This window comes from Rhinolophus sinicus, chromosome 7 (assembly GCF_057876585.1).
Source record: "Rhinolophus sinicus isolate RSI-liver-muscle chromosome 7, RSI-T2T, whole genome shotgun sequence".
NCBI lineage: Eukaryota > Metazoa > Chordata > Mammalia > Chiroptera > Rhinolophidae > Rhinolophus > Rhinolophus sinicus.
Genome location: NC_142507.1, coordinates 51,952,101 through 51,976,289, shown reverse-complemented (window position 1 = coordinate 51,976,289; position 24,189 = coordinate 51,952,101). Strand labels below are relative to the sequence as shown.

The window sequence follows — 24,189 nt, the reverse complement described above, 5'->3', positions numbered from 1 at the left end:
ATGAAACTGATTTGCCTGAGAGCAGCTGACAGTTCCCTTCGGAATAATTCCTTTCATTCACATGAGAGCTGGGTGGGTTTTGAATTGTATTACTGCTGTACTTCGGACTAGTTCCTGTATATTCTGTCTCCCCATCTCACTCAGCTTTTTGAGATGGAGGCAGAAGAATTGACTCGCAAAGTTGAATGTTGATGAGGTTTTTGGTAGTTTCAGCACTTCTCCCCTTTCCTCTGCCAAAAAGGAGGTGAGCATAAGCAAGTCAATTTCAGAAACCCTATGGTGTATTTTCTGCTACTTGGAAAGGAAGGAGAGTCACCATGGAAATGTGCAAATAAGAGGTTTGCATATTGCTTTTAAGCCCTGAGTACCACATGCTAATCATGCAAATGGTTCCCCCAAAACTACCAGAAGACAACTTTTTATTATTACAGAGAATGGCAGCAAGACAAGTGCACTTCCAAGCAGAGGTGCAGGGCAGAGGAGCAGGACACAGGACCAAAATCCTGGCCCAAGTTGAGTCCTGAGCAGTACTGTTGCTCCCGTTGATAGGTTGGGACGTGAAGCCATTTCTGTCAATATCCTTAGCGGAAGACCTCCAAATCTTGGGTAAGCAGGTAGCATGAGTCACTGGGGAAGCCAATCAACACTTCCTTCATTTGACACAACCAGACTTTTTCTTTCAGTTCCTGTTTTGCAGCTTTAGAGCCAGCTCTTGCTTCACACTTTCAGAAAATTTTATTTAAAGCACTTGTGACAGCTGGAGGGTTTTACAAAAATTGAAGTGAAATAACTTGTACAACTGGTTTGTAGCATGGCTCCAGCCGGATTCCCAAGAGTACCGGCCATTAATTCCTGGGGTTCGAGATGATAGCTGAGTCTAGTAATTTGTCCTAGTTTTTTCTGCCTCTGCTCCTTCACTGACCACAGAACTCTTTATCCTTGAATCTCCCCACACTGTTCAAAGGCTTCTCTTTCAAGATTTGAAAACTTGGTCCCTCTTTTGTTTTAAGGTTATTACAGTGTCATGCTAGTTATGTGACGCATGTGGAGAGATGGGGGTTGGGAACTTGCCTCCAGGCAGCCGGAACAGACCTCTGAGAATTCAGTGTTCTTTACTAATGATTTTTGTGAGGTTATACAAAAAGGAATACATGTGACAGGCTTTTGTTCCCACACTGCACCTGGTTTCTCTTACAGTTCTAATAGTTCTTGTTGGGGAGTGTGTTACTCTGGAGTTTTACCCCTTCCAAGTATCCATTTCCATAGCTTGTTTCAGCGCAGGGTTTCTTCTCACTCACTGTGCTGTCATCTCCCGCTCAGGGATTACCTTAGTTGGTTAAGAATTCTCCAACACTGCAATGTGCTGGGACACTGAGTGACCTCTAGGCAGCCAGATGCTTGTTGAGGCTTCATTACGTGGCAGTAGCCAGCTTACTACCCTGTTTCTCCAAAAGTAAGACCTAGCCAGACAATCGGCTCTAATGCGTCTTTTGGAGCAAAAATTAATATAAAACCCGGTCTTATAATAAAAGATGCATTAGAACTGATTGTCCAGCTAGGTCTTATTTTCGGGGAAACAGTATTTACCATGCTCTGCTGCATGCTGGAATTACAGAGAGAAGAATTCTACCCCTCAAGAAACTCGGTCAAAAAAGACTAGGGAACAGCCGAAAGAAACATGACAGCTAAGTGCAGGGTGCTCTTTGCTTGGGTCCTGGATGATAAAAAAGCTATAGAGGACATGGAGTCAATTGGGGAAATCCTATCGTTAGCACTGGATCAGTGTTACATTTCTGGAGAAGGTTGATTTTTATGGTCACATGAGAGAATGTTCTTGGGAGATACATCCTGAAGGGTTTGTGCAGAGTGAACCCTTAGAATCAGAACGCCACTGTGGCAAAACGTTAAAGCTCTGCAGTCTGGGAGGGACAACGGCGGACGAAGATAATTAGGATACGCTGCACAGAGGGACAACTTCTGGAAGGAGAAGGGGGTCCAGAAGGCTTCGAAAGAACCATCTGTGACTGGATCTTAAAGAATGAGTACAAACTGACACACACAAAAGCAGGGAGTTGGAAAAGAATTTCTGTGGAGGAGGGGTTTGCAGATCACTTTTGTCTTAGCATTTCGTCTGTCCTCCCTGCCTTCTTCCCCTTCACGGGACATGGCCAGTGCATAGAGCATCTCTTCAGTTCCTTCCACTGGGGGTCTTACATAAAAATACTGGAAAACACTGGTAGGAAAAATGAACCTCTGGTCTTAGAGGTCTGACTGGTGTAGATGACGCAGCTGGGTGCTCTGCGTTTGTTTGAGAAGTAAAGAAGACAGACTTCATTGATTGTTTCTTCTATCGTGTTAAAATGGTGACCCTGAACACAATCTCAGTATGACAGCCACCACTGGATCCGGAGAGCAGGAGTTGGCCCTGGCAGACCTGTTTTGAGTCAAGTTGTCTTAAAAGCATCCCTTCGAATAGGTCGGTCACTCATACGTGATCTCACCCGTCGGGATCATCTGACCGCACCCCTGTTCTCATTACCAGGGGAAGGAAACGAGGGTTTGAGTATAGGCCTGAGAGCAGCCCCCCCAAACACACAGTTATTTAACTGGACACCCAAATACTGTGGCTTTTCTCTCCCTAATCCTGTTCCCGTGGGAGACTCTCTCACAGCTATTCCCATCCTGGTTCAAAAAACCAGTTTGCTCTGACTGCCCAGACTTCTCCACGGGCTGCATTCTTGCCGCCCGTGAGGTCATTGTTTTGGCTTCGCTGCCTGTATAAACCCACAGCCAGTGCCAGAGGTCTCAGCTCTGGCCCCTAACTAGCTGGGGCTGCATTCCATTCAGAATTTCACCACCCCCACTAGGTTTTCTTCCCGCCCTCGTGTGGTCACATGTATGTTTATTCAAGCTAGCCTGGGACAAGGTGTGCTGGGAAAGGGAGCCAAGGACGCAGACAAGGAAAAGAATGTTTAACCGTTGGGTTTCATCCTGGATTAGATGAGTTTTCCGTTTTATTGTGATTAAGAAACCTTTCAATTCTGTGCCCCTAAAAAAAAAGGTAATTTTGTCTAGTAGAAGAAGCTGGTTTCGAAAACATTGCTACACATTTCATAGTCTCCCCTACCAGGCTAGTATGACTCTCAAGTGTTCAGATTTGGGGGGTGGGAGTGGGAGGGGAGATGGGGCTTTTCCCTAGGAAACATTGCTTTTATAATGCACTTTATTCCTAAATTTCTGTGCTCAGATCTCTCTTGCATTCCATCCTTAGCTCACACCTCTATTCCTGAGGTTGCCTGGAGCAGTTCCTACCCACCTTTGAATCTCCAACCTCCGTAGCAGTGGGGGGTGGTGTGAGGGGGGGGGCGATGGGGAGACAGCTGGGTTCCTGCAAGGAGCAGCTGTTAGGTTTCACTGCTTGTTACTGAAATTTCCTGGGAGGATAGCTTGTTTATTTCCTTAGACTCTGAAAGTCCAGATCTAAGGCAAGGTGGGCCCACATCCACTGATGGGAAGTGCATTTCTCTTTCAGTTTTGGATTAATACTGTATGCTTAAGCATCTCCTTTCCACTAACCCTCTCCTTTTTGTCATTTGAAGAAAGAAAACTGTAGATTGAGACTGTGGGAGGTGACATTTTCTCATTTCTCAGAAATCCCGCATAAGGCCAACAGAGAAACAGAAAGAGGGGAAGGACTTAGTGTTGAAATGAGGTTTTGTCTCGGTTTGTGTTTTGAAATGAGGTGTCTGTGTTCAGCTTTAAGGAACCAAACTACAGAGGAGCCTGGGGAGGTGGGGAGGAGAAGGCGGCTTACCTGCTTCCTTGTCCCTTCCCCCCTCCTCCAAGTTTGGGTCAGGTCTGAACCAGGATGGACACCTGCATCTTTCTTTCCCCATCCTGAGCCGTGAAGGTGACACCACTGCAAGTGAATTGGAGAAAAACTAATGTGGAATAAGGATTCAGAAGCAATCCCTGATTTAGATTCTTTTAAAAAGAAATGCAGCTGTCCTGCTTTTAAGCAGAGAACATATTAACATAACACACAACTCTGACAAAGTTTGTCCTAGGAAAACTATGACTCAATTAGTAATACATAAGCATATGTTTGCCACGACAGTGTACCTTAAACAAAGAACAAGTATATTTATTTTCGTGACATACTTGGACCCAAATACTGAATACACGTGAAAGGATTTTTAATTCCTTGCAACTTTGGGGTGAAAAATAAAATTTAAGGCAGGATTTTCCTAAAATTCTCAAAAGTCATGAAAGGCATTTGAAAACAACAACACTGAACACCATGCAAGTTCTGGGGCACTGTGGCCCATTTAACAGTGTTTTCATAAAGGGTAGCCTATAGGAGTGAAACTGAATAACAGAACAAAGAAATCAACAAATTCAGGAAGAGTTTTTTTACCTCCCCCCTATCTGCCTAAAGAGATTCAGATAGATAAATCTGCTTCAGAAAGCGTAATCACCTTAGCACGCGTGAGTTAAGTGTGGCAGACAGGGGGGATCCAAGCAAATACCTGTTTGCTAGATTCCTCTTTGGTCCCATTCTGTCTGGGTGGCCTGCAAGTATTTGTTTGCCAAATGTTTGCTCTTTCTCATCTACCTGTGAGTTGCCCAGGTGGGAGCTCAAGAAATCATTTTCCTCCCACCTTTCTAAATTCTTCTGGCGGGGCTAATAATCCAGTTAACAGAGACAGCAGATTAACAGGAGAAAACGTCCAACATTTATTACCGGATGGACTTTTAAGCAGTTAGGGGGAAAGTCAAAGGTTTTTGGGGAGTCTTTTGTTTCTTAAAAACCAGCTTAAAATCAGTATCCCAAAAGGCATATTTTGGGGTGACAAAACGTTGGTCTCCCTCACCTACCTCCCCCTCCTTAGTCCAAAATGACAGACCTCATTTTGCCTCACTTTGAATTTTTGCCTTTGGAATTTTTGTACTTACGTTAATTCACCATGCGCACTATTAAAATTTTTTTTCCTGTTAATCTGCTGTATGCTATTTGAATTACTCACTCGGTGGTCCTTTGAAGAAAAAGATTGCTCACTCCTGTACTAGAGCTAAAAAGGAGCTTCACTACGTGATGAAAGCCACAGGCAACCAAGAATCGGTACTGGGAGGGGGTGGGGGTGGGGGGAGGAGAGATGAAAGAAAGGGTACTCTGCCTCCCCCACCCTGCCTTTTAGCCTAGGGATCCCAGGGACACAGTCTGTTCCTTTTTATGAGTAACCCCACACTCTTTCCCCCAGTTTCTTTTCCTCCTCACTCAAAGTTCTATAGAGCTGTCTCATCAAGAGAGCCAGGCAAGGCTCAGAAGAGTAAACACACACACATTCTAACCCTGACCTGTGACCTTCCTAATATGGAGCCCATCCTCCCAAGGACCTGGGACCTTCCTAATATGGAGCCCATCCTCCTAAGGACCTGGGACCTTCCTAATACTAATATGGAGCCCATCCTCCTAAGTACCAAGGTTCTTTCCCAGGCCAAACTGCACCGTCCTTTGGTGCTCGCTGAGAAAATGCTCTGGCCTGGCTGGTTCCAGGCTATCCCTGCCCTTCCCCTCCAGCTGAGTGATCTGACTGCCATGGCTCATGCACACCTTGTTTGGACTAGCCTTGCACATCCCTCCCTCAAATCCTTTCTACCTTCAGACCTCAGCTCTGAAACACCCTCGAGTTTTCCCTGGTCTCCTGGGTCAAAGGGCCCAAAGTCAGATTCATGATTTGTGCTGTCTAGTTTGAGGTTAACACAAATATCACTCTTGTTGACAAACTTAAACTTAGGTACTTTCCTGAGGCTTTCTACTTCCTGTACAAGGTGCCTCCCACCCTTTAAAGGTGACACCTGCCTGACAAATAAGCCCCCTGGGCTCTAACTTCCCCACCCAGCTGACTGGGTCATTTGAGTAGGAGAGAGGGTGAAACCCCCACCCCCACCCCCACCACACACACAGCCCCACACTACAATCTCTAGTCTTGCATGATTCTCATGGTTCAGAGAAAAGGTCTCCCTGATTCAGTTCACTTCCCTGGGGAGGCTGTTCAGTTAAAATGAAGTCTGTCTGTAAAACTGGGGAGAAAAGTAAGAAATGAAAGAGGATCTGGTTCTCTACCCTGTGCCCTCCCTCCAGGTCTGCCTAGGTCCTCCAAGCACAGCTCTCCTCCAAAGAGCTTCTGACAGAGGTACTTTAGGTGGAGACACAGCAACGTGACTTCTGGTGCTGTGCTCCACTCCTAGTCACCACACGGGCTGAATCTGGACAATGGAGGCGACAGTGACAGTCTCGGACCCAGCCCTGCAGCTGTGAGCACCTGCTCACAGGGAGGCCCACGGGGGTGGGGTCTACGAGCTAAATTTAGTCCGAAGGCTGCAGCTTAATTGGTCGGGTAATTATCCTGGGGGAGCTGGGAGGGGGAGGGGGGAGGGGGAGGAACTCTGACCCAGCTGAACTGAGACCTCACAAGTTCACAAATACACCGACCCCCTTGCAAGCACCCGGAAATGAAGCGGAGCCCTGAGCAATTTGCTGACCTGCACGCTTCATCTCTCCTGCTGATCGAGATAGTTCCTCTCACCACCCCACCCCCACCTCAGTTCTCAGGGGTGCACTTCCTCAGTCCTTCCTGAGGCCTCCGAGCGCCCCAGACCTCAGGACCCCTCCACCACACCTCCCTGACCTTGATTTGCAGCTTCCTGTCTCCTAAGTCCCTCCAGAGGGCTTCAGAGGTCAACAACGAGGAGTCTGGCTGCACTACTCCCCTCTAAGGGGCCAGGAAAAGGGGTTGCTTGCGGTCAAGTTCCTTTTCTTGAAAATTTCCACACTGACCCCATACTGACCTCAGAAGAAAGAATCCTGCACTAGTCCTAACTTTACAATGAGAAGGGGAAGGGGGCAACCCCCAGGTGAAAGCCCACATCCTTCCCGAGAAGTCAGGGCCTGGAGCTCAGTGGCTATCAGAACGAGAAAGTCGGCGCTGAGGCTGGGGTGCCCTAAGAGGGGCTGTGGCTGCATTTCCCCACCTGTGATTGGTCCTCAGGCTCAGGCCGAACTCTAAACCTGCCCAGCAACAGCCTTGAGAGGGCGGGGAAACTGGGGGAAGTCAGCTGAGCTGGGCACCGCCCAGCCCAGCCCACAGGCTTCCAGGAATCGCTGGGAGGGCCCCAGCTATTTACCAACACCCCTCCCTCGCCTTCAGCCCTCTGTATATGTTGGGCTGGCTCTGGTCTCACTTCCCTGGTCCCCCACATCTTTGACGCCTTTACATGTTCACCAGAAGAACGCCTCTCTTTTTTTTTTCCCTTCTCCCCTCTCCCCAATTCAAGCTGCTGTTGTTCACAATCTGTTCACAATCTTAGCTGTAGAGGGCGCAACTCATGTGGGAACCCGAGACCTAGCATTAGGCGCAGGGCGCTCCAACCACCTGAGCCACCTGGCAGGTGCAAAGTTCAGGGTTTGATTAGGATGGGTCATCCTCCCTCCCCCTTCCCCATTGTTTTCAGTCTAATTGTGTAGAACACAGCTCTCCCTGGCTGAGACAGCCACTCATGCCGGCCACTCTGGCCACCGGCCACTCAGGCAGCATACAGCCGCTCTCGCTGGCTGCCGGCCAATGCCAGCTGCCGGCCACTCAACACTGGCCACTGGCTACTCATGGCAGCACACGGTAGCCCAGGGCAGCACACAGCAGCTCACGGAAGCCCAGCTCCAGGGAGAGCTGTTGTTCACAGTCTTAGCTTGTGGGAATTGAACCAGCAGCCTTCGGCTTTAGGAGCACGGCGCTCCAACCACCTGAGCCACGGGGCCAGCCCAACATGTCTCCAGTGTTCCTGTTTAGGCTGAACAGGGATTCCCTTGTACCTCGTTCCTAACTGCCTCCTTGCCCTGGGCTACAAGTCAGTTTCATTTTCCATTCTCTCTATTCCGTTTTGCCTCCTTCTCACCCACTCTCAAGGTGTAGTTCAAGGTCTTCTTGCTCGGCCCCTTCCTGCCCAGAGACAACCTAACTCCCAGGGCCACAGTGTGACCGGAAGGAGCTGCCAAAGTAGGCCAGTCCTCGTCCTTCCCAGGGACAGGGTGTGCTCAGGAAATAGCACCACTGAGTCCAACTGTGTCTGCAGGCCTTTATTAATGGTCTTCCTGGCCCAGACCGTGGAGGTGCAGAGAGGGCGAGGGTGGGGATGTTTCCAATGGGGAGAGGAGTCTGATTCTGTTGCTCTGACCCTTTCCTAGGCACAGGGACCCTCGGGAAGTCCAGAGGTGGGGTCTGGACTGGCCCTCAGAATTGTCCGGGTCAGGGAGAATCCGTATGGAGAAGGCTGCCCACTCTTACACCACCTCCTGCAAGCTATTTACCTTGAGAGACGAACTGGGTGGGGGAGGCGGGAGGGAGGAGACGAGGGTGAGACGTCTCTGAAGAATGTCTTTGGCAGGACATCCAGTACTGCCTTGACTCCGCCCAAGTCCCCTAGAGCCAGGCCAGGCTCCTCCTCCAACCGTTCGCTGAGGGAAGGAAAGGCGGAAACCACTTCCCTTCCCCCCCCCCCTGAAAAGCCATAAACGAACAGCTTAGTAGGGAAATGGGTAATAGCAGAAAGGATGGGGGAGGCAGGAAGGCGGGGCCAAAGAAAGGGAACAGGAAAAAAGACCCCTGAAAAGGGTCAGAGCAACATTCAGCTCAGCCCCAAACTGTAAGAAGTGCTGCCAGAGTCCAAGAGACTTGACAGAAAGACGCAGCCTACCAAGAGATCCACCGTAGACCAGGAAGTTTTCCCTCCGCTCTGGAACCAAGCTCCCAACTCCGTACCTAAACTGCAAGAAGTGGTGCCCTCTAGTGGTCAGTGACCAACCTGCAGGGTTTACAGCGGCCAGGATTCTCTCCCTTCCATGTCAGGTGATTGGGGCTCACTCATTAGCCTTTCTCCGCCCAAACTCTCTCGGCCTGGGCTCTGAGTGCTGCTCTCCTTCGCGCCCTTCATTCTGACCACACACTGCTTGCTTAGGCGGCCCATAGCGCCGGGTTCTCACGAGGACAATAAAGAGCCTGTTTCTCATTTGTCATAATCATCTTTAATAAAAAATAAATTAGTTCTGGGTTGGGAACCATTTCAGGAGGTGGGGAGCGGGAGCAGGGGATAGGTTGCCTTATTCTAACCGTTCTCTTTCCATCCTCTGCCCAGCTGGTCCCTATTCTGGGGAGGTCGTCTCTCTCCCTGGGGTCAGATGGGGCTGGCAGAGGCCGACTTCCAGCCCCAGATAATTATGAGAGGTGGGGACAGAGAGACTATGTAAGGCAGGTGGGGCCTGAGGACCAAAGGGTGGTTTCGAACATGTGAGGCCTGACCATGAGAAATGAGGTTTTGGGCACAAAGTTGGGATTGATGGGGGCCAGTCGCTAAGCACCTCGGATTACTACTAAGGAGCTGCAGACTTGCTTTCCTCTCAGCCTAGAAAAGTCTCAGAAACAGGCATTGTCCCCTCCCCCTTCCTCCTCAGTCTGTTTAACTTCTTTGTGACACGTGACACACACACACACACACACACACACACATGCATGCAGGCTCAGGTACACATTTGGGGGCATGTGTGCACACACACCATCACACCATCACAGACCCACCCAGGCGTCTTGATAGTCACTGTCAGTCATCTTGCCACCTTCAACCATCCTGGGGGACGTCCCTGGTGAGACGAGGACAGGTTGGAGAGCCAGAGGGTACAGGGAGGGCAGACTGATGGATGACTTATGGTGGCATGAGAAACCACAAGGAGAGGGTCTCCTGGACCCATTTCAGGTGGGCTTCGCGGGGGACCGCTCCAGGACGTGGGCGCAAGAGCGGCAACAGGTGGCGGTGTAGTAGGGATAGACGCAAAGCCGGGCCTGTACCACCAGGGGGCAATGTGGAGAGCTGTCCTTGCATTGATCATCTGGGGACAGAGGCACGAGAGTCACCAAGATCCATCCTCTGGAGGAGTGTTGCCCACCCCCACGGGTCCTATCTCATCTCCACCCACACTTCAGCTAAATCCCCTCTACCGGGAGCTGTGGGGAGGAGGTTCTTTACCGGGGCGCTGGCTGCAGGGTTGGCTGTTACAGGGTCGTTTCCTGGATGGCCGCAGGTGAAGGGGGCACCGGACGCTGAGGGTCTGGTTGGCGGTGAGGCACTGGACCTCCCTTGTCTGCACGCCACCCTGGCAGGAGCGAGAACACTGGGGAGACCCCCGCTACCAAATCAGACCTTTGCTGTCTGTGCCCCAGGCTCCTCCTGAACCCCAGGCCTTCTCCTCCTCTTCTGAAAGGTGTGAGGGGGACTGTCCTGGGGCATTATGACATCCCACGGGAGCGGGCCACCTGTCCTCCAGGTACAGGAAGTGGGCCAATGTTAAACTGCAGCTGGCCTTGTCCTGGGGCACCAAGGGAGTATAGTGACAGGAGGCTGCCCGGCCCTGGAGTCCACGCTGAGCAGGGCCAGGGAGCCAGACACTCACCGGACTCCAGGGCGTAGAAAACCATCGGTCCTGGCAATCCTGCCCCTGACAGGGCTGCAGGGCAGGCGGCCTGGGCAGGTGGGAACAGTTGCTAGGAGAAGTCACGTTGAACTCGGTCCCCAGTTTGGACACACAGATGACGTCTCTACGCTGTGTGCCAGGGCCACAATCTGAGGAGCACTGATGGAGAGGAAGCATGGGTGTGTGAGGGGCAGAGGGAGCTCCCACCTGCACACAGGGACTCCACTGGCAGGCACCCCCTCCCAGGCTTGCAGCTCACCTCGGCCCAGGGCCCTGTGTACCAGCACCATGTCATCTCGCAGGGCCCCAAGCTGCAGGCGCGCATGTCGGAGGGGCGGCTTCCTGGGGCACAGGTCTGCTCACTGGCTCCTACTGCTGCTTCCTCCCGGCCTGCCCCATGGGCCTCCCCACTCCCGAGGCAGACCACAGAACGTCGCTGGATTCCTGTCCCACACTCAGCGGAGCACTGTTGGGAAGCAGAGCAGAGGGGGGCTGTGTGAAGGGAGGCTGCTGGTGACAAACAGGGGACGAGAAAGGAGCTGAAGACTGACTGTCCTGGATCCAGACCCTGGGAGTTAGGGAATGTCCCAGGGGTACCAGCCAGATAAGGGGAACCTTTGTGGGGGTCCAGGACCCTAGCAGAAGTTTTTCTCACTTATTTCTGTGTTCCCAGCCTCAGCAGTGTCTAGCACATAATAAGTGCTTTCTCAGGAAATGTTTATTGAACTGTTTATGTGTGAAAGGTGTGCTAGGGTGTCCTGGGAGTGGGGCTCACCTTGGAGCTCCAGTCGCTGTGGAACCAGGCCGTGGTACAGGGCCCCATGTCACAGGCCTCTCTGCTGGGGGGCCGCGGGGGGCCTGACACGCACTCCCGCTCGCTCACTTCATCTCCGTTGTTTCCCACACAGCGAACGTGCCGGGTCCTCTGTCCGCGCCCGCACCGCACAGAACACTGCGGGGTGAGGGGTCCCCGGAGCTGGGCCCAGGCTTCCTCACCTGCCGCCAGCTCTGTGGCTTTTGAAGCAGGGTTTGCCTGAGGTCCCTGGCTCAGTGGTTACGTGGCTTTGTGGGGTGAGCATGGGACGCTGGCTGGGCCTCAACACTGGTTCAGTCTCTTATCTGACTTGTGGATTGGGGTTCCATGTGAGATCTTGTTTGTAAAAAGTTTCTGCTGATTCCACAGAAGTTGGGAAACCATGGCTCCAGCTCCCGGGGGCCACCTCCCTAGAACCCCTGCTCCGAGAGTCAGCTTGTCAAGTCCCACTCACCTGGCTCCAGGGGGAACGAACCTCCCAATGGCCACAGAGGCGCAGCTGGCAGGACTGGGTGATGTTGGGCCGGGGCAGGTGTGCACAGCGTTCCGGAGGTACTGACGAGCCACCCCCCCCAAACTCCTGCCGGCAGCGGAGCTGGCGCTGCTGGGACCCGGGGCCACAGGAGCGGCTGCAGGACGTCCACTCGCCAGTCTCCCAGCTGTGGGCATGGGCAGGGTGGGGACGAGATAGTGACACAAATGGCCAAAACAGATGTGTGGGCTGCCCTGTGCGGACAGAGGCCCAGCCTGGGGGTGGGGACCCCTCAGAGGGGTGTGGGCACGCTGAGCACTTGGAGTCTGGGCTCCCTGGTGGGGCTCAGGCTGCCAGGGTTTTCATGCTGTCTATGGAATGTCAGCCTTTCTAATCTGCACGCGCTCTCTCGGCCAGGAGGTCTTGTGTTGCGTGCAGCGTCCAGGTAAGGTCCTCTGGGCAGCGAGGATGTTTGCCCAGAGCAACTGTCCCTAGGACCCTAACCCTCCCTGTGGGTCATACTCACTATGGGGGACATGGGGGGCCATGGCAGGGTTCCGGGGAGGCTGGGGGCCTGGCACCCACGGCACAACTGTGTTCATCCAGTTCCTCTCCTGACTCACGAGAAATGCAGAGGAAGATGGGGTGCCAAACACCTGAAGTGGGTGAGAGGGAAATCAGCGGGGTGGGATGGCTCTGAACCCAGTGTCAGTGGGGTCCCAGGCACTGGGCTGGAATTTGGCACAGGGTCGAGGTGTGACCCACAATCCAGGGTCTGGGATCAGGAGTGCCACGCTGGGGACGTGGGCTACGGGTGCCAGGAATACAGGCTGGTGTGTGAAGTGTCACCTTTTCCACAGGATGCCGAGCACTCGGAATGTCCCACTCGCTTCCAGAATCCAGTTGGAGACCCAAGGGGTGTCCTGGGGTGGGGTGGGGCGGGCACCTGGGGGATTCGCACCTGACGCTGGAGGGTGCCCGGGGTCCGGGCAGGGCGAGGCGCCGAAGCAGGCGCGGACTCTACCCTCAAAATCTCTGCAGGGAGAGTCAAGTAGGCAAGTCGGATGCTTCTCACTGCCTCGGAGACCCCCTTTCATCCTCACCCCCTCCTTCTAGGTCTTGGGGTCACAGTCTTACCAGGCTGGAGTTGAGGGGTACGGGGCTCTGGCGTTGGGTTCTCCAGGTTTGGAGGAGGGGAAGAGATGACATACTGATAAAAAACACCTGGGTTTTCCTCCTGAAAGATCATCTGGGGAGAAAAAGAGGAGGTAACGAATGTTTGGAGTGGCAAGGAGTGTCCCCCCATCTTTGCCCTCAGAGGGAAGGGCCCCCCTCCCGGCAGTCCCGCTCCCCCAGGCCCCAAGCTCACATAGACGTCCACAGGCTGGGTGGTGGGGCCCTCGGCTGACAGACTCTCCCCCGTGCCCTCCTCTCGAGGAGGACGGTTGTACCGGAAGACAGTTCCTCCGGCCGTGTAGGACCCAGGGGGATCCACGGCCCAGTTTCCATTGATGATGGACCGACCCCCAGGGCCTCGCAGTGCTGGAGGTGGGCGATGAGGACAGGCAGGTGCGTCACCGTCCCTGTCCCGCTGTCCCACCACTCCCTTAAGCACTCAGAGCCCCAGATACCCCACGCTCCCTCGCTTCCTCCTTCCCTCCCTTGGACTGGTTTGCTGTGCTGCATGGACGTGTGGAGGGCAGAACCAAGAGACCAGGAATGGAGCGGGGGCCCGAGACAGGGAGCCCAGGGAGCTCAGGAAGCTCACCCAGGTAGTTGGAGCTGGGCCGGAGCTGGGCAATCTGGAGCCGGGAGGCTCCGGCAGGAATCCACAGCACCTTCTGATAGCCGAGAGGGCCCCCGCGGTCGGTGAGGTTCCCCGAGACGAGGCGACACGTAGAATCATCACCCCCACAGACTCCACAGCCATCTGGACGCCTGCCAGAGCCGAGGATCCCGTCACAGCCTGGGCTCTGGGGAAAAGAGGGATGAGGCAGGGGTCGCTCGGAGCCAGATGCCACCTCACACCCCAGCCTGGTCCTCCAGGGACCCTTCAGCTCACCGGGTATCTTGATCTTTGCACCACAAGTGAGAATGTGTTTCTCTGTCAGCCCCACCCCCACTCCCAGCCGGCCTCAGGGAAGCCTGGATGTGCCTGAGGGGAGCCTTCCTGCAGTTCACCTCTTGGCTCTGCTCTGCTCTGCTCAGCTTGGCAGGTGACAATGTCCCTCTTTGCGATCTCAGTCTAATGTGTTGTTGTTATGATGAACGAGACAACTGTGTGTGTGTGTGTGTGTGTGTGTGTGTGTGTGTGTGCGCGCGCACGCACACCCCATCCTCCCTCACCAGACAGCGTCCAGCCACACAGATGTCTAGGGCTCCGGGCTGACACAGGGTCCCATCCTGGACCTTTTCAGTGTGACGGACATAGAAGCGGAAGCCACGGGGACGACAGTTCAGTTCACAGCGTTGGGAGCCCTGAACTAAGAGACAGGGTAGGAGAGTAGTTAGCTGGGGTCCCTGGTGGGAGGTTAACTGGGAAAGGCCCCAGGGCCCCGGCAGAAACTTGGCTATGGGGCATCCTGAGGTTGCCTCGGTCACTGTGGACCAAGGGAACAAGACGATTCTGTCCCCTCAAAGGTTGGTTTGAGGGTCACAAAGGAGTTGGGTCAGGTCAGCTGAAGTTACTGAGACCAGGGTTGTGAACTCTGACAGAGAAGATACCGGAAACCTTTGATTATGTGAGTTCAGTGCTCATGAATGGTTGTCTTGGTGGCGCATTGACAAAGGGCGAAAATCAAGTGGATGGTAACTTGGGAGCCACCCAGGATCCATGGCGTACCCCCCCGCTCCCGCCGTCACCACTGGGCAGGATCTCTCCGCTGTGCCCCTCTCATGCCATGTCTACTCCACATCCGGGATGGACTTCTTCCCAGAGGAAGCCAGCCAAAGGGCACGTCTGGACATCTGGACACATCGTCTCCCAGCCTGACCCCTCTGCCGACACTGTCTGAAACCCCCCTGCCCTTTCAGGGCCTGTCCTGTCTCCTCACCCAAGCCCTGGGAAATAAGAAAGGAATTTGACACAGAGGAGAAACACAAGGGTCTACAGAGGAGAAACAGAGGGGTTGCTGTCTCCTATCCCATCATCTCCGATCGTAAGCCCCCCCTTCCAGGGGATAGGCTAGAAACCTCACCTTCTGTGAAGGGTTCCCACTGGTACAGCTGGCCCATGAACTCCTGGGGGTCAAAGGCTGCACACTGCAGGGCCCGGGGGTCTGGCTGCTCAGGGGGGCAGGGCTGAGGTGGGGGGATACAGAGGAGTCAAAGCTGGGGAGGAAAATGGGGGTGTGGATCAGGGCTGGATTTGGGGAGTAGGGAGGAAGTCAGGTCTCTGGAAGAGCTCCAAGGCCCCTACCCTGAAGAGGTCAAATGCCAAGGCCCGGTTTGCTCAGGTCCAGATCTGACAAGCTGAGGACCCAGACTCAGGGTCAGGGAAGCAGACATGGAAGGGGGAGGGGTCCAAGGAAGAACTCACCGCTTGGCTGCAGGCTCTCAGCTGCTCTCTCTCCCCAGAACACCTTGGGACGGGGCTACTGGGAGCAAACAGGCTCCACTGGGAGCTGGAGTGGGAGCCAGGCCTCAGCAGAGGCAACCAACCATCTGGATGGCGAGGGGGAGACTCCGCGATGGACCGATGAAGAATGCCCCCAGGTCTCCAGGGCTCCCGGCTCTGCTGGCCTCGGCCCCGAGGCACAGAAAGGAGAGGATTAGGGTGTCTCTCTGCCACCTGGGGACTGGCCCAACCTTGGGAACTTGACATTCTTGGCTGAGGGGACATGTGGAAGGAGCCAATTTCTCCTGGGGAGGGGGTGGGCAGGGGGTGCTCTCTGCCAGAGGCCTGGGCTCCAGGGTGGGGCCCTGTGGGGGCAGGCCTGATTCTAGAGGGCACTTCTGTCTGAGCAGCTTCAGGGCCTGGGGGCTCTGCTGGGGAGGACAGAGTGTGGGCAGACAGTTCCGTAGGAAGGAACTGAATTTGAGGGGTGTGCTTTGCAGAGGACGGCTCTGCTCCTGGAGTCAGGGCTGGAAGCTCTGAGGTCTGGGACAACTCAGATCTGGGCGGTCTCCCTGGGTGCCTGCGGTTCCGATGGAGTGGCAAAGCAAAGGGCACTCTTCCATAACCAAACATTCCTGGTTTGATGGGGTCTCGAACACGGGACCTGAGGAGTTGCAGACATGGGTTCACAGCTCAGGTCATCTCCGACCCTCCCTCTCCAGGCCACTTCCTAGTACCAGAGATAAGCTCCCCTAAACCACGCGTCGTTTCTCCCCTTTCCTCTATCCCAAGCCTCACCCCTTGCCCAAGGCCTGCCCGCTCCCTCAAAGCCCCACCCCTCACCTCCTGGCTCCTTGAATCTCCTGGGCCTCCTCTCTCCCTAATGGGGAAGCAGAGCCTCGAAGTGGGCCACCTCTTCCCCGGGGCTGTGGCCTGTACAGGGGGAGGGCTTCTTGGGAAGTCTGGGGTCTGGGGCCCTGACTCCGGGGAAGCAGGGTTTCTGGATGTCTTGGGGGCCGGGGTGGGAGGGGTAGGCCCTGGGGGAGCTGAGCTGTAGGCAGCTGACATGCCCGGGTCCTGCGCTGCACCCCCACCCCACAGGGCTGGGAGCAAGAGGCCCACTGGTCCCAAGGACCCCAGACGCCCTCAGGGCCCTGGCCCTCCTCAGGGGGTGTCTGAAGAGCGTGTCCAGACAACACCTATGTAGACAAAAAGGTCAGACAAAATTAGAATGATTTTAGAGGAAGCCATACAGAGACCGTAGTCTAATGCTCAAGGCTCAGAGAGGTTGTAACCAGCTCAAGGTCACAGGCAGTAGCAGAGGTTGGACTTGATGTTATTAGGCAAGGAGTTAGGGGGTTGGGGAGAAGGGGAGGCTGGGGACAGCCAAGTGTGAGAGAAAGGGGCCAGGGCTCATCAGCGGCTGTGGAAAATGGAGGCATGGCCTGGAAAAATAGGATGGGAGGGCAGGGGAGGTGAAAGGGTCACAGCCTCTGGTCCCTGACTCACCTCCTGATCCAGGCAGAGCCGAGGGAGGGACAGAAGCAGCATCAGACACAACCGGGCCCTACAAATGAAGGGCAGAGGGAGGACGTCGGCCATTAGCCAGGAGCCAGAGCTGGTGTTACCATATAGCCCCTCACCCCAGCAGGCTCCCCACATCCGATGCCAACTTCTCAGGAAGCAGAAGTTACTCATCACTTCCCCCCACCCCTGCCCCTCCCAGTAATCTCCTTTCCCTGGCTTCCAGGGTCAGAGCCATCCCTTCACCCTGGCAACCCACCTCTTACCTGTCCACCAGCTTCTCCATCGCTCCTCTTTGACTGCTCCGGGCAAGGGAGGAGGGGACCAGAAGTAAACACACTACTCCAGCATCTGGACGTGGAGGGGTGTGTTCTGCAGGGACCGAAGCCTGGTGGTTACCCCTGGTCTCCAGAAAGCTGGGGGTTGGGAGGGGTGACTCCTCAGAGGGAAGGACATCTCAGAGTGAGGAGGGTGGGGTGGGGGAAGCCTGGCCCACCCCTTAGGATACTAAGGGTGAGCGTGAGAGGGACGCGGCCCTTGTCCAGCTGCTGAGGCTAAAGGGTGGGAGTCTCAAGCTCAGTACCCTCCCCTTGGCCCTGCAGGGACTTCTCAGCTTCTCCCTAATCCAGGTAGGCCAGCTCAGGCACAGGCATCTTTCTTAGGATGGTTTTCATCTGGCCCCCACTCCCACCCTGCCCTCCCGGAGGACCTGCGAGGAGGAAGAGGGAGGCTCCAGGAGGACATGCCAGACACCCCCTCGCCCCCTCGAGGAGCTGACAAGAAGCCCCTTGGGCCTTCTGTTGCCCAGCTGCTTCTCAGCCTTTTCTTCCCTGAGCTAAGCTCCTCTGGAACACTCAGGCATCACAAAAGTGCTTCCATCACTTTTTAGCCAAGGGATAAACTAAGTGGGCTGATGCTTAATCTCTAGAGAAGCAGGTGATTTGCCCACTGCGATTTACCCTCCCTTTAGGGGCCAGCGACCAGCCTTGGTTCAACGAGACCTTATTTCAGGCACCACTCTGATGGACTGGGGGTACCTGGGAAGGAGAGATGCAGTTAGAGCTGCCATTGCTCCCCAACCACAGGCCTAGAATTCTGAAGAGTCCAGAAGTCCATCCTGAAGTCGAGCGTGCATCAGTCAGGGAAGCGGCCCTGGGAACCCTCCCCTGGTCTCGCAGCCCGATTCGCCCACTGCGTCCCCTTACCCTCCAGCCCCTCCTGCTCAATACCAGCCCTTCCCATCCCCCCTTTCATCCATTAGTTCTGCTTTCCAGGAAAAAAAAAAATGTTTCTGTTGGATCTGAAAGGCACCCGGGAAAGGAGTCCAGGGAGCCAGTGCCGAGGTGGGCCAGCCCAGGGGCCGGAAAATGACAGAGGGAAGCGCAGGAATGTGCTTGGGGATAGCAACGCTCAGCCCCACTGCCCTCCCTGAGACCCCAGGACTTGGGAATTTCAGGGCAGGAGGACAGTGGTTGAACCTGACCCACAGAGTCACCCCAGCTGCTTGCGGTTGGGGAGGGGGTTGCTGATGGCTTTGCCTTCTCCTGGCTGGGCTGACCACTGAGGTCAGCAACCCCACCCTGATGGGGGGGGGGGTTAGGGGCTCCAGAGAAGGGCCAAAGTTCCACCCAAACCTTCCACTCTCTGCCTGGCTCAATCACTTGAGGTTAAAGGGGGTGAGGATCGCCGCTGGCCCTTTCTCTGCTGCGGGGTCCCCTCGCCACGCCCTTGCTATTTCCCCAGGTCTGTATCTTGCTGTCTCTCCATGGGTCTACCCAGTACACATAATCCTGTCCTGAGCTGGGCTTGGCTTTGGCAGCTCCCTGGAGAAGTGAGGGGTGGGGGGTGGGGGTGACGTGAGCTCCTGGGGCCCGGGCCAGGCCTGGCTCTCTCTCTGGAAAAGTCCTACCCCAGCCCCCCTGCACAGCTAGGCAGGGGGCCGACACCCTCTCCAGTGTGGAAACAGGACACATTTTGTGCTTCTCACCCCTTTTCATGTCTCTCATCTGGTGTCTCTCACTGCCCAGGGTGAGGAAAGGAGAGGTCAGAAGTGGTCATCAGTGCCAGGCTGGACACTGGTCAGGACAAACCTGGGCTCCTCCTGGCCACACCTCCACACTGGCCAGTGAAGATCAAGGAGGAGAGACATGGGCAGGGCTAACCCCTTCACCCCCAGAGGGACCCACCTCTGGGAAATAGGTGGCTCTGCTGGGGCAAGGGCTGGACGACGTGTTTCTGGCTGGCTGCTGGGGAGAGTCCTATCTTGGGTAGGACTCCTTGGTCCTCACTGTGCCCTCCACTCCTGGGTCCTGGAGGACCATCCCAACAGGTGTCTTTCCTTCTACTCATCAGGCTGAGCTGGATCACCGGCACCCACCTGTTGCCCTCTCAGCGCCCCTGTCCCCCAACTCTAGGAGCGACGGGGGTGGCGGGGCACACATCCTCCGGGGAGGGCAGGAGGCGCCGGCGCGTGCGGGGAGGTCCTAGGTATGTTTTCCAACTTTACTATGTGACTTAGTAGGAACTTTGGCTGATTCTCCTCCCAGATGACAGGGACAGAGTTCCACGGGATCAGAGCCCCCTCCCCAGGAATTCGACCCCAGGGACTGGAAGATCTTCCGAGGCTGTAAGAGCTGGGGCCGGGGTCGTGCCTATGGCGCGACCTGGGGCGCAAGGAGCGGGGGCGGCGCGGGCGCGCGGGGCGGGTGGCCTAACGGGACCCGGGAGAGAGGGCGCCGGGGCCGGGGGTCCCAGGGAGGGTCTGTACCTGCTCTGCGCGGCCCCGGCGGCCCGTTAACCCCTCTGCGCCCGGGCGCTCTCTCGAGTCAGCCTGACTCCGCGGCGGCCACTGCGGCCCCTGAGCCCGGCTCGGGACACTGCCGCCTCCGGCCGCGGCTCCGCCCCCCGCCCCGCCCCCGCCCCGCCCGCCACGCGCCCAGCCAGCGCCCCTCCGCGGCCCCCGGGTGGGGGCGGGCCACCCCCAAACCCTCCTCGCCAGGGCCACCCACCCGGGGCTGCGGGCCTTGCCCACCCCTGCGTGCGGGGTGCCTGCCGACGGCTCAAGGGGGCGAAACCGGGACGGTCCCAGCCGGTTCGGGGCAGCCGTCTGCCGGGCACTGCCGTTGGGCCCGTGTGCTGGGCCCGCTGGCGTTCGGGACCCCAAGATCCCGGCCTCCGGATCGGCTCCGAGTGGGTGGTGCGAGCGCCGGGCCAAGGAGTTTGGTGGCGCCTGTCCCCGAGCGACGCGGGCGAGTCCAGGCTCCAGGTGGGGGCTGCGTACCCGGCTGGGATGGTCCCGCGCGACCCCATGCCCGCGTGGGTCAAGGCGCTCTCCTTCACGCAGCCTCTCGCGCTAGCCCGGGCATCCCTGTCTCTCCCAATTTGAGTCGTGCATCGTGCGCTGCTGGTGGCTCAGGGACCTCTAGATGAGCCTCGGTTTCTTCACCCATAAAATGTTATACACGGGGCGCAGTGGGACAGATGCGCTGACTCAGGAGTCACGATCTGGATTTGAATCTCAGCTCCAGTACTTACCTGCCAACTCTGGGGACCCTTCTGTGCTGCAGTTTCCCCATCTGTAAAATGGGGCTAATCTGACACACACACACACACACACACACACAGAGTAAGCTTGGAAATGTGTCTATATCGATTCATATTCGGAAGAATGCACTCCAAACTCGGACTATGTGGCCACAGCTGAGGAGAGGTGCCGGGTTGGGGAGGGGAAAAACGGGCTTTTGCTCTTTACACTATGTGTTTATGTGTTGTTTGAATTTGTAACCATAAGTGTTATGTTATTAGTTACATTTAAAAATAAATAATATATATACAATGGCTGGCATAGAGTAGCTAATAAATGGTCACTATTTTTTAATTTTTATCTGCCATTTACTCACGAGCCACAGTCCTGTATTTTTGGGTCTGCTCAGTATTCTAAAGCTTTTGTTTTGTTCAGTGACTTGTCAATATTTTAAAACCAGGATATTGTATAACTTCTCTTTAAAAAATAAAGACATAGGGGCAGCCGGATGGCTCAGTTGGTTAGAGCAGGAGCTCTGAACAACAGGGTTGCTGGTTCGATTCCCACATGGACCAGTGAGCTGCACCCTCCACAACTAGATTGAAGGATAACGACTTGGATCTGATGGGCCCTGGAGAAACACACTGTTCCCCAATAAAATTTTTAAAAAATGAAAATAAAGACTAAAAAACAGAAGTTCTAAGCAACGTTGTTCTGCATCCCCATAAAATAACAGGGTCTCAGATGCTCCCACCGGACTAACAGTGAGCACCTTTGGTACTTGGTGGTAAGGCCACAGTTAGATGATAATCTCTGGCCTCCAGGAGCTGGGTCGAGCTGGGTACAGACAGCCATGGGGACATAAATACTGGACTCAACAGAAGCAAATGTTATCTCTAAGAGATGAGGGAAGTGAAAATATAAAAGGCTTTTAAAATGCAAGAACTGGATCCTTATTTGAAGTTTAACGTGCATATTTTGTTTCCTCAGTAAATCCCTTTTTATAGATTGCATTTGTGTTTTGTTTTTTTGTGGATTTGTAGGGTTAAAAGAAATATTTGAATTGGAATGTTATAGAACAGACAAATGAGTCCCAGTGCCCAGGCTTGCTCTCCAGGCTTTTCCAACCAAGCTCAGAGGTGCATAGGCAGGTGGGTAAGCTGGCTGGGGACACCCGAGATCCCTGTGATTTTGTGGCAATGCAGGACAATGTTACTAGTGCTTTTATTTTTCTAATTTTGTTTTTCAAGAGCAGTGATAAAATACTGTTTTTAAGATATTGAAAAGTCACTACAACAACAACAAAACTTTTACACACCAAGGTCAGGTTTGTCTGTAGGCCTCAAGTTTTGCCTCTCCTTAGAACACTCTCAGTCTTGCTTGGTCCTGTGTTTTTAAAGAGCATGGGAAGATAACAGGTGAATGCCCCCCTCCCAGGAGGGGTGGTTTATCTAGGGACTGTGGGTGACACACAGTCCTAACCAAGAGGCATATTTATAGTCATGGATTTGGAGCGGGAAGCCTTTTTGCTCAGACCTCAGAGTACAATGCAGGTGACGAAATGCCCAGCCCACAGGGGCACAGAAGATATTTTAGGTCAGGGACCTTTCAGTGCCCTGCAGTTACACCCCAGCGGCATTCACTTATCTACAAGGAGGCAAGTTGCCGGAAGGTGACCCTGAAGACAGCAGAGTGGGAAGGGAGCCGGGAGGATGGAAACGGTCTGCCTTTGACATTTGTAACTGCTTTGAACAGAAGGTCAGAAATAGTCCTTTCCATTAAGAAGTGGCTGCAGACCAAAGAGCTCGCGAGATTTACTACAGCTGTCACCTCCCCTGACTTGGGGGGCTGAAACAACTGTATAAAGACAAAAATTTCACAACTTGTGAAATGCAAGATAAAATCTATGGACACTAATAATAATAATAATGATAATAATAAAGTTAGCATGTATATATATTTTGTGTAGTCCTCATCATGACAGATTCGGAAACAAAGACACAAAGAGAAATTCAGTAATTTGCCCAAATCTCACAATTAGAAGCTATTATCTCTATATGTTGTGTGTAAGTGAAATTTGTGAGAAATTTAGCTGAGTTCAGTTAATAATTTGTTTTCCTGGTAGTAAACTAAGGAAGTTTTATTTACATCGAATTAAATAATATTTTAAACTAATGTTTCCTGTGAGATATTATCCCTGTTCCAAGATCATACGGACACTAATACCAGTGGGTACAGGTGGAGCCAGAAACTAATGTGAAACTATCTGTCTTTTGGTTTGTGGTCATAGCAACCATTTTCAGAAAGCCTGCTGTTTGCCTTTCTGCCTCTCGGAATCACGGTTTGCTCAACTCCTTTGTTCCAGAAGAGCCACTCTATTCCCAGTCGCTACACACCAACCGTTGATTCCCGGTGTCCTGTCACGTTATTTTACACTGTTTTCTTTCACGGATACCATTCTTCTAACCATTTGGCTTTGCCTTGGCCCAGTTAGCTCACCCCACAACGGTTATGAGAACAGGCTGTTGTGACCTATTCTCTATGAGCAACCTGGGGGGCAGGGGGGACCACCTGGCCATGCTTTCCTTTGTATCCATCACCTTGTCCTGCACACAGTAGGCATCTAATAAATGCTTGGGGGATGAGCCCATGAATGAGAAATGGTGTACTGCCTCAGCTCTGGCCACGTTCCAGCACGTTCTGGTTGTTGTCTCGCCCCATGGCTGAGCTGGCTCTAGGGTGATGAAACGATGAAGAAACAGGATGTGACCCGTCTGGTAGGATGACGACCGAGACATGGATGGGACGTTCTGGTTTCCTAGTCACTCCTCTGGAGATGTTAAATTGGATCAGAAACACCCAAAGCCAGAATTCTTCTTGATTTGATCTCCATATTTCAATCTACCAGTGCCTCTCAGGTAGGTCTCGGTGGCCTTGGTGACAGACTTTGCTTCTGTGCCACCCTGAGCCATGTGACTGCTCAACGGCATTCTGAAAACAGGAAGTGCTCAATGTTTGTGGAATTGAAGGAATTGATCTGGCATAACCTTGGCAGCCATTAAGACTGGAAAATCGGGGGCGGCTGGATGGCTCAGTTGGTTAGAGTGCGAACTCTGAACAACAAGGTTGCTGGTTCAATTCCCACATGGGCCAGTGAGCTGCGCCCTCCACAATTAGATTGAAGGACAACGACTTGGAGCTGATGGGCCCTGGAGAAATACAATGTCTGTCAATGTTCCCCAATAAAATTTATTTTTTAAAAAAAGACTGCAAAATCGTCAGTACTTTGACAACGATGATAAGGAGTTTGAACCCATGTGCACATCTTCTTACATATGTGTTTGGGAAACATGGCCATAAGCTGGAGCTTCTGGGTTAGGCCTCCAGAGTGTGTGAGCATATTCATTGTCTGCTAAGTTCGGAAGATTTCTCGGATCTTCCTTTGTTATAGGCTTGTCATAACTGACTTACAGATTTAATAAAAGGGTACCTATCTCCAGGAACAATTAGCCAGGACCATCCCTCTGACACAAACCTCCACTCAGCCCCGTCCTAAAGATCTTAGAGAGGACCCAGCTTATCTACTTCATAGGCTGTGGTCAAAATCAAAATAAAAACGATAGCAGTGTGCGAAAGCGGTGGGGTCATATAGAAAAGTAAGTTAGTGTCATGACGAACAACGCTGTTCACATTTATTTTTGGTTGATGTGCCACATAGATCTGCATTATGCAAAGACGTGAAGCTGCCTCATCACGATTCCCAGAATGCTTTGCTCCC

At 53.8% G+C, this 24,189-nt stretch overlaps 1 protein-coding gene and 1 long non-coding RNA gene across 8 annotated transcripts; both read right to left on the bottom strand.

Moving 5' to 3' along the window:
• Nucleotides 1-2,915: 2,915 nt before the first annotated feature.
• LOC141568694 (uncharacterized) lies at nucleotides 2,916-8,653 on the bottom strand. 2 transcript variants are annotated; one of them, XR_012491919.2, is made up of 3 exons: nucleotides 8,369-8,653; nucleotides 3,815-3,919; nucleotides 2,916-3,049 (listed from the first exon to the last, which is right to left on the bottom strand). It is a non-coding gene; the product is annotated as an uncharacterized LOC141568694 (long non-coding RNA). The 2 variants fall into 2 exon arrangements; XR_016021774.1 differs by lacking the exon at nucleotides 8,369-8,653 and adding an exon at nucleotides 6,853-7,669.
• Nucleotides 8,654-9,059: 406 nt separating this feature from the next.
• On the bottom strand, nucleotides 9,060-19,986 carry ADAMTSL4 (ADAMTS like 4). Of its 6 annotated transcripts, XM_088799592.1 has the most exons (19): nucleotides 19,656-19,986; nucleotides 17,848-17,925; nucleotides 17,155-17,260; nucleotides 16,874-16,931; nucleotides 16,208-16,563; nucleotides 15,347-16,028; nucleotides 15,006-15,108; nucleotides 14,155-14,291; nucleotides 13,577-13,781; nucleotides 13,178-13,350; nucleotides 12,946-13,057; nucleotides 12,658-12,843; nucleotides 12,335-12,464; nucleotides 11,791-11,995; nucleotides 11,298-11,474; nucleotides 10,782-10,988; nucleotides 10,502-10,681; nucleotides 10,078-10,222; nucleotides 9,060-9,940 (listed from the first exon to the last, which is right to left on the bottom strand). In XM_088799592.1, the coding sequence occupies exons 3-19, from the start codon at nucleotides 17,172-17,174 to the stop codon at nucleotides 9,804-9,806; spliced, it is 3,213 nt and encodes a 1,070-aa protein (XP_088655718.1). In that variant the 5' UTR covers nucleotides 17,175-17,260; nucleotides 17,848-17,925; nucleotides 19,656-19,986; the 3' UTR covers nucleotides 9,060-9,803. The 6 variants fall into 6 exon arrangements, with proteins under 6 accessions (XP_088655718.1, XP_088655715.1, XP_088655716.1 ...); XM_088799589.1 differs by lacking the exon at nucleotides 17,848-17,925 and having other exon boundaries at nucleotides 17,155-17,327; XM_088799590.1 differs by lacking the exon at nucleotides 17,848-17,925 and having other exon boundaries at nucleotides 17,155-17,324.
• Between the last annotated feature and the right edge of the window lie 4,203 nt (nucleotides 19,987-24,189).

Coding starts and splice junctions, on each gene's coding strand:
- ADAMTSL4 (XM_088799592.1), bottom strand. CDS start 17,174: ATGGAGAAGCTGGTGGACAG. Junction 16,932..17,154: donor ATGGAGAAGCTGGTGGACAG/GTAAGAGGTGGG, acceptor CTTCATTTGTAG/GGCCCGGTTGTGTCTGATGC. Junction 10,989..11,297: donor ACAGCGACTGGAGCTCCAAG/GTGAGCCCCACT, acceptor GCTTCCCAACAG/TGCTCCGCTGAGTGTGGGAC.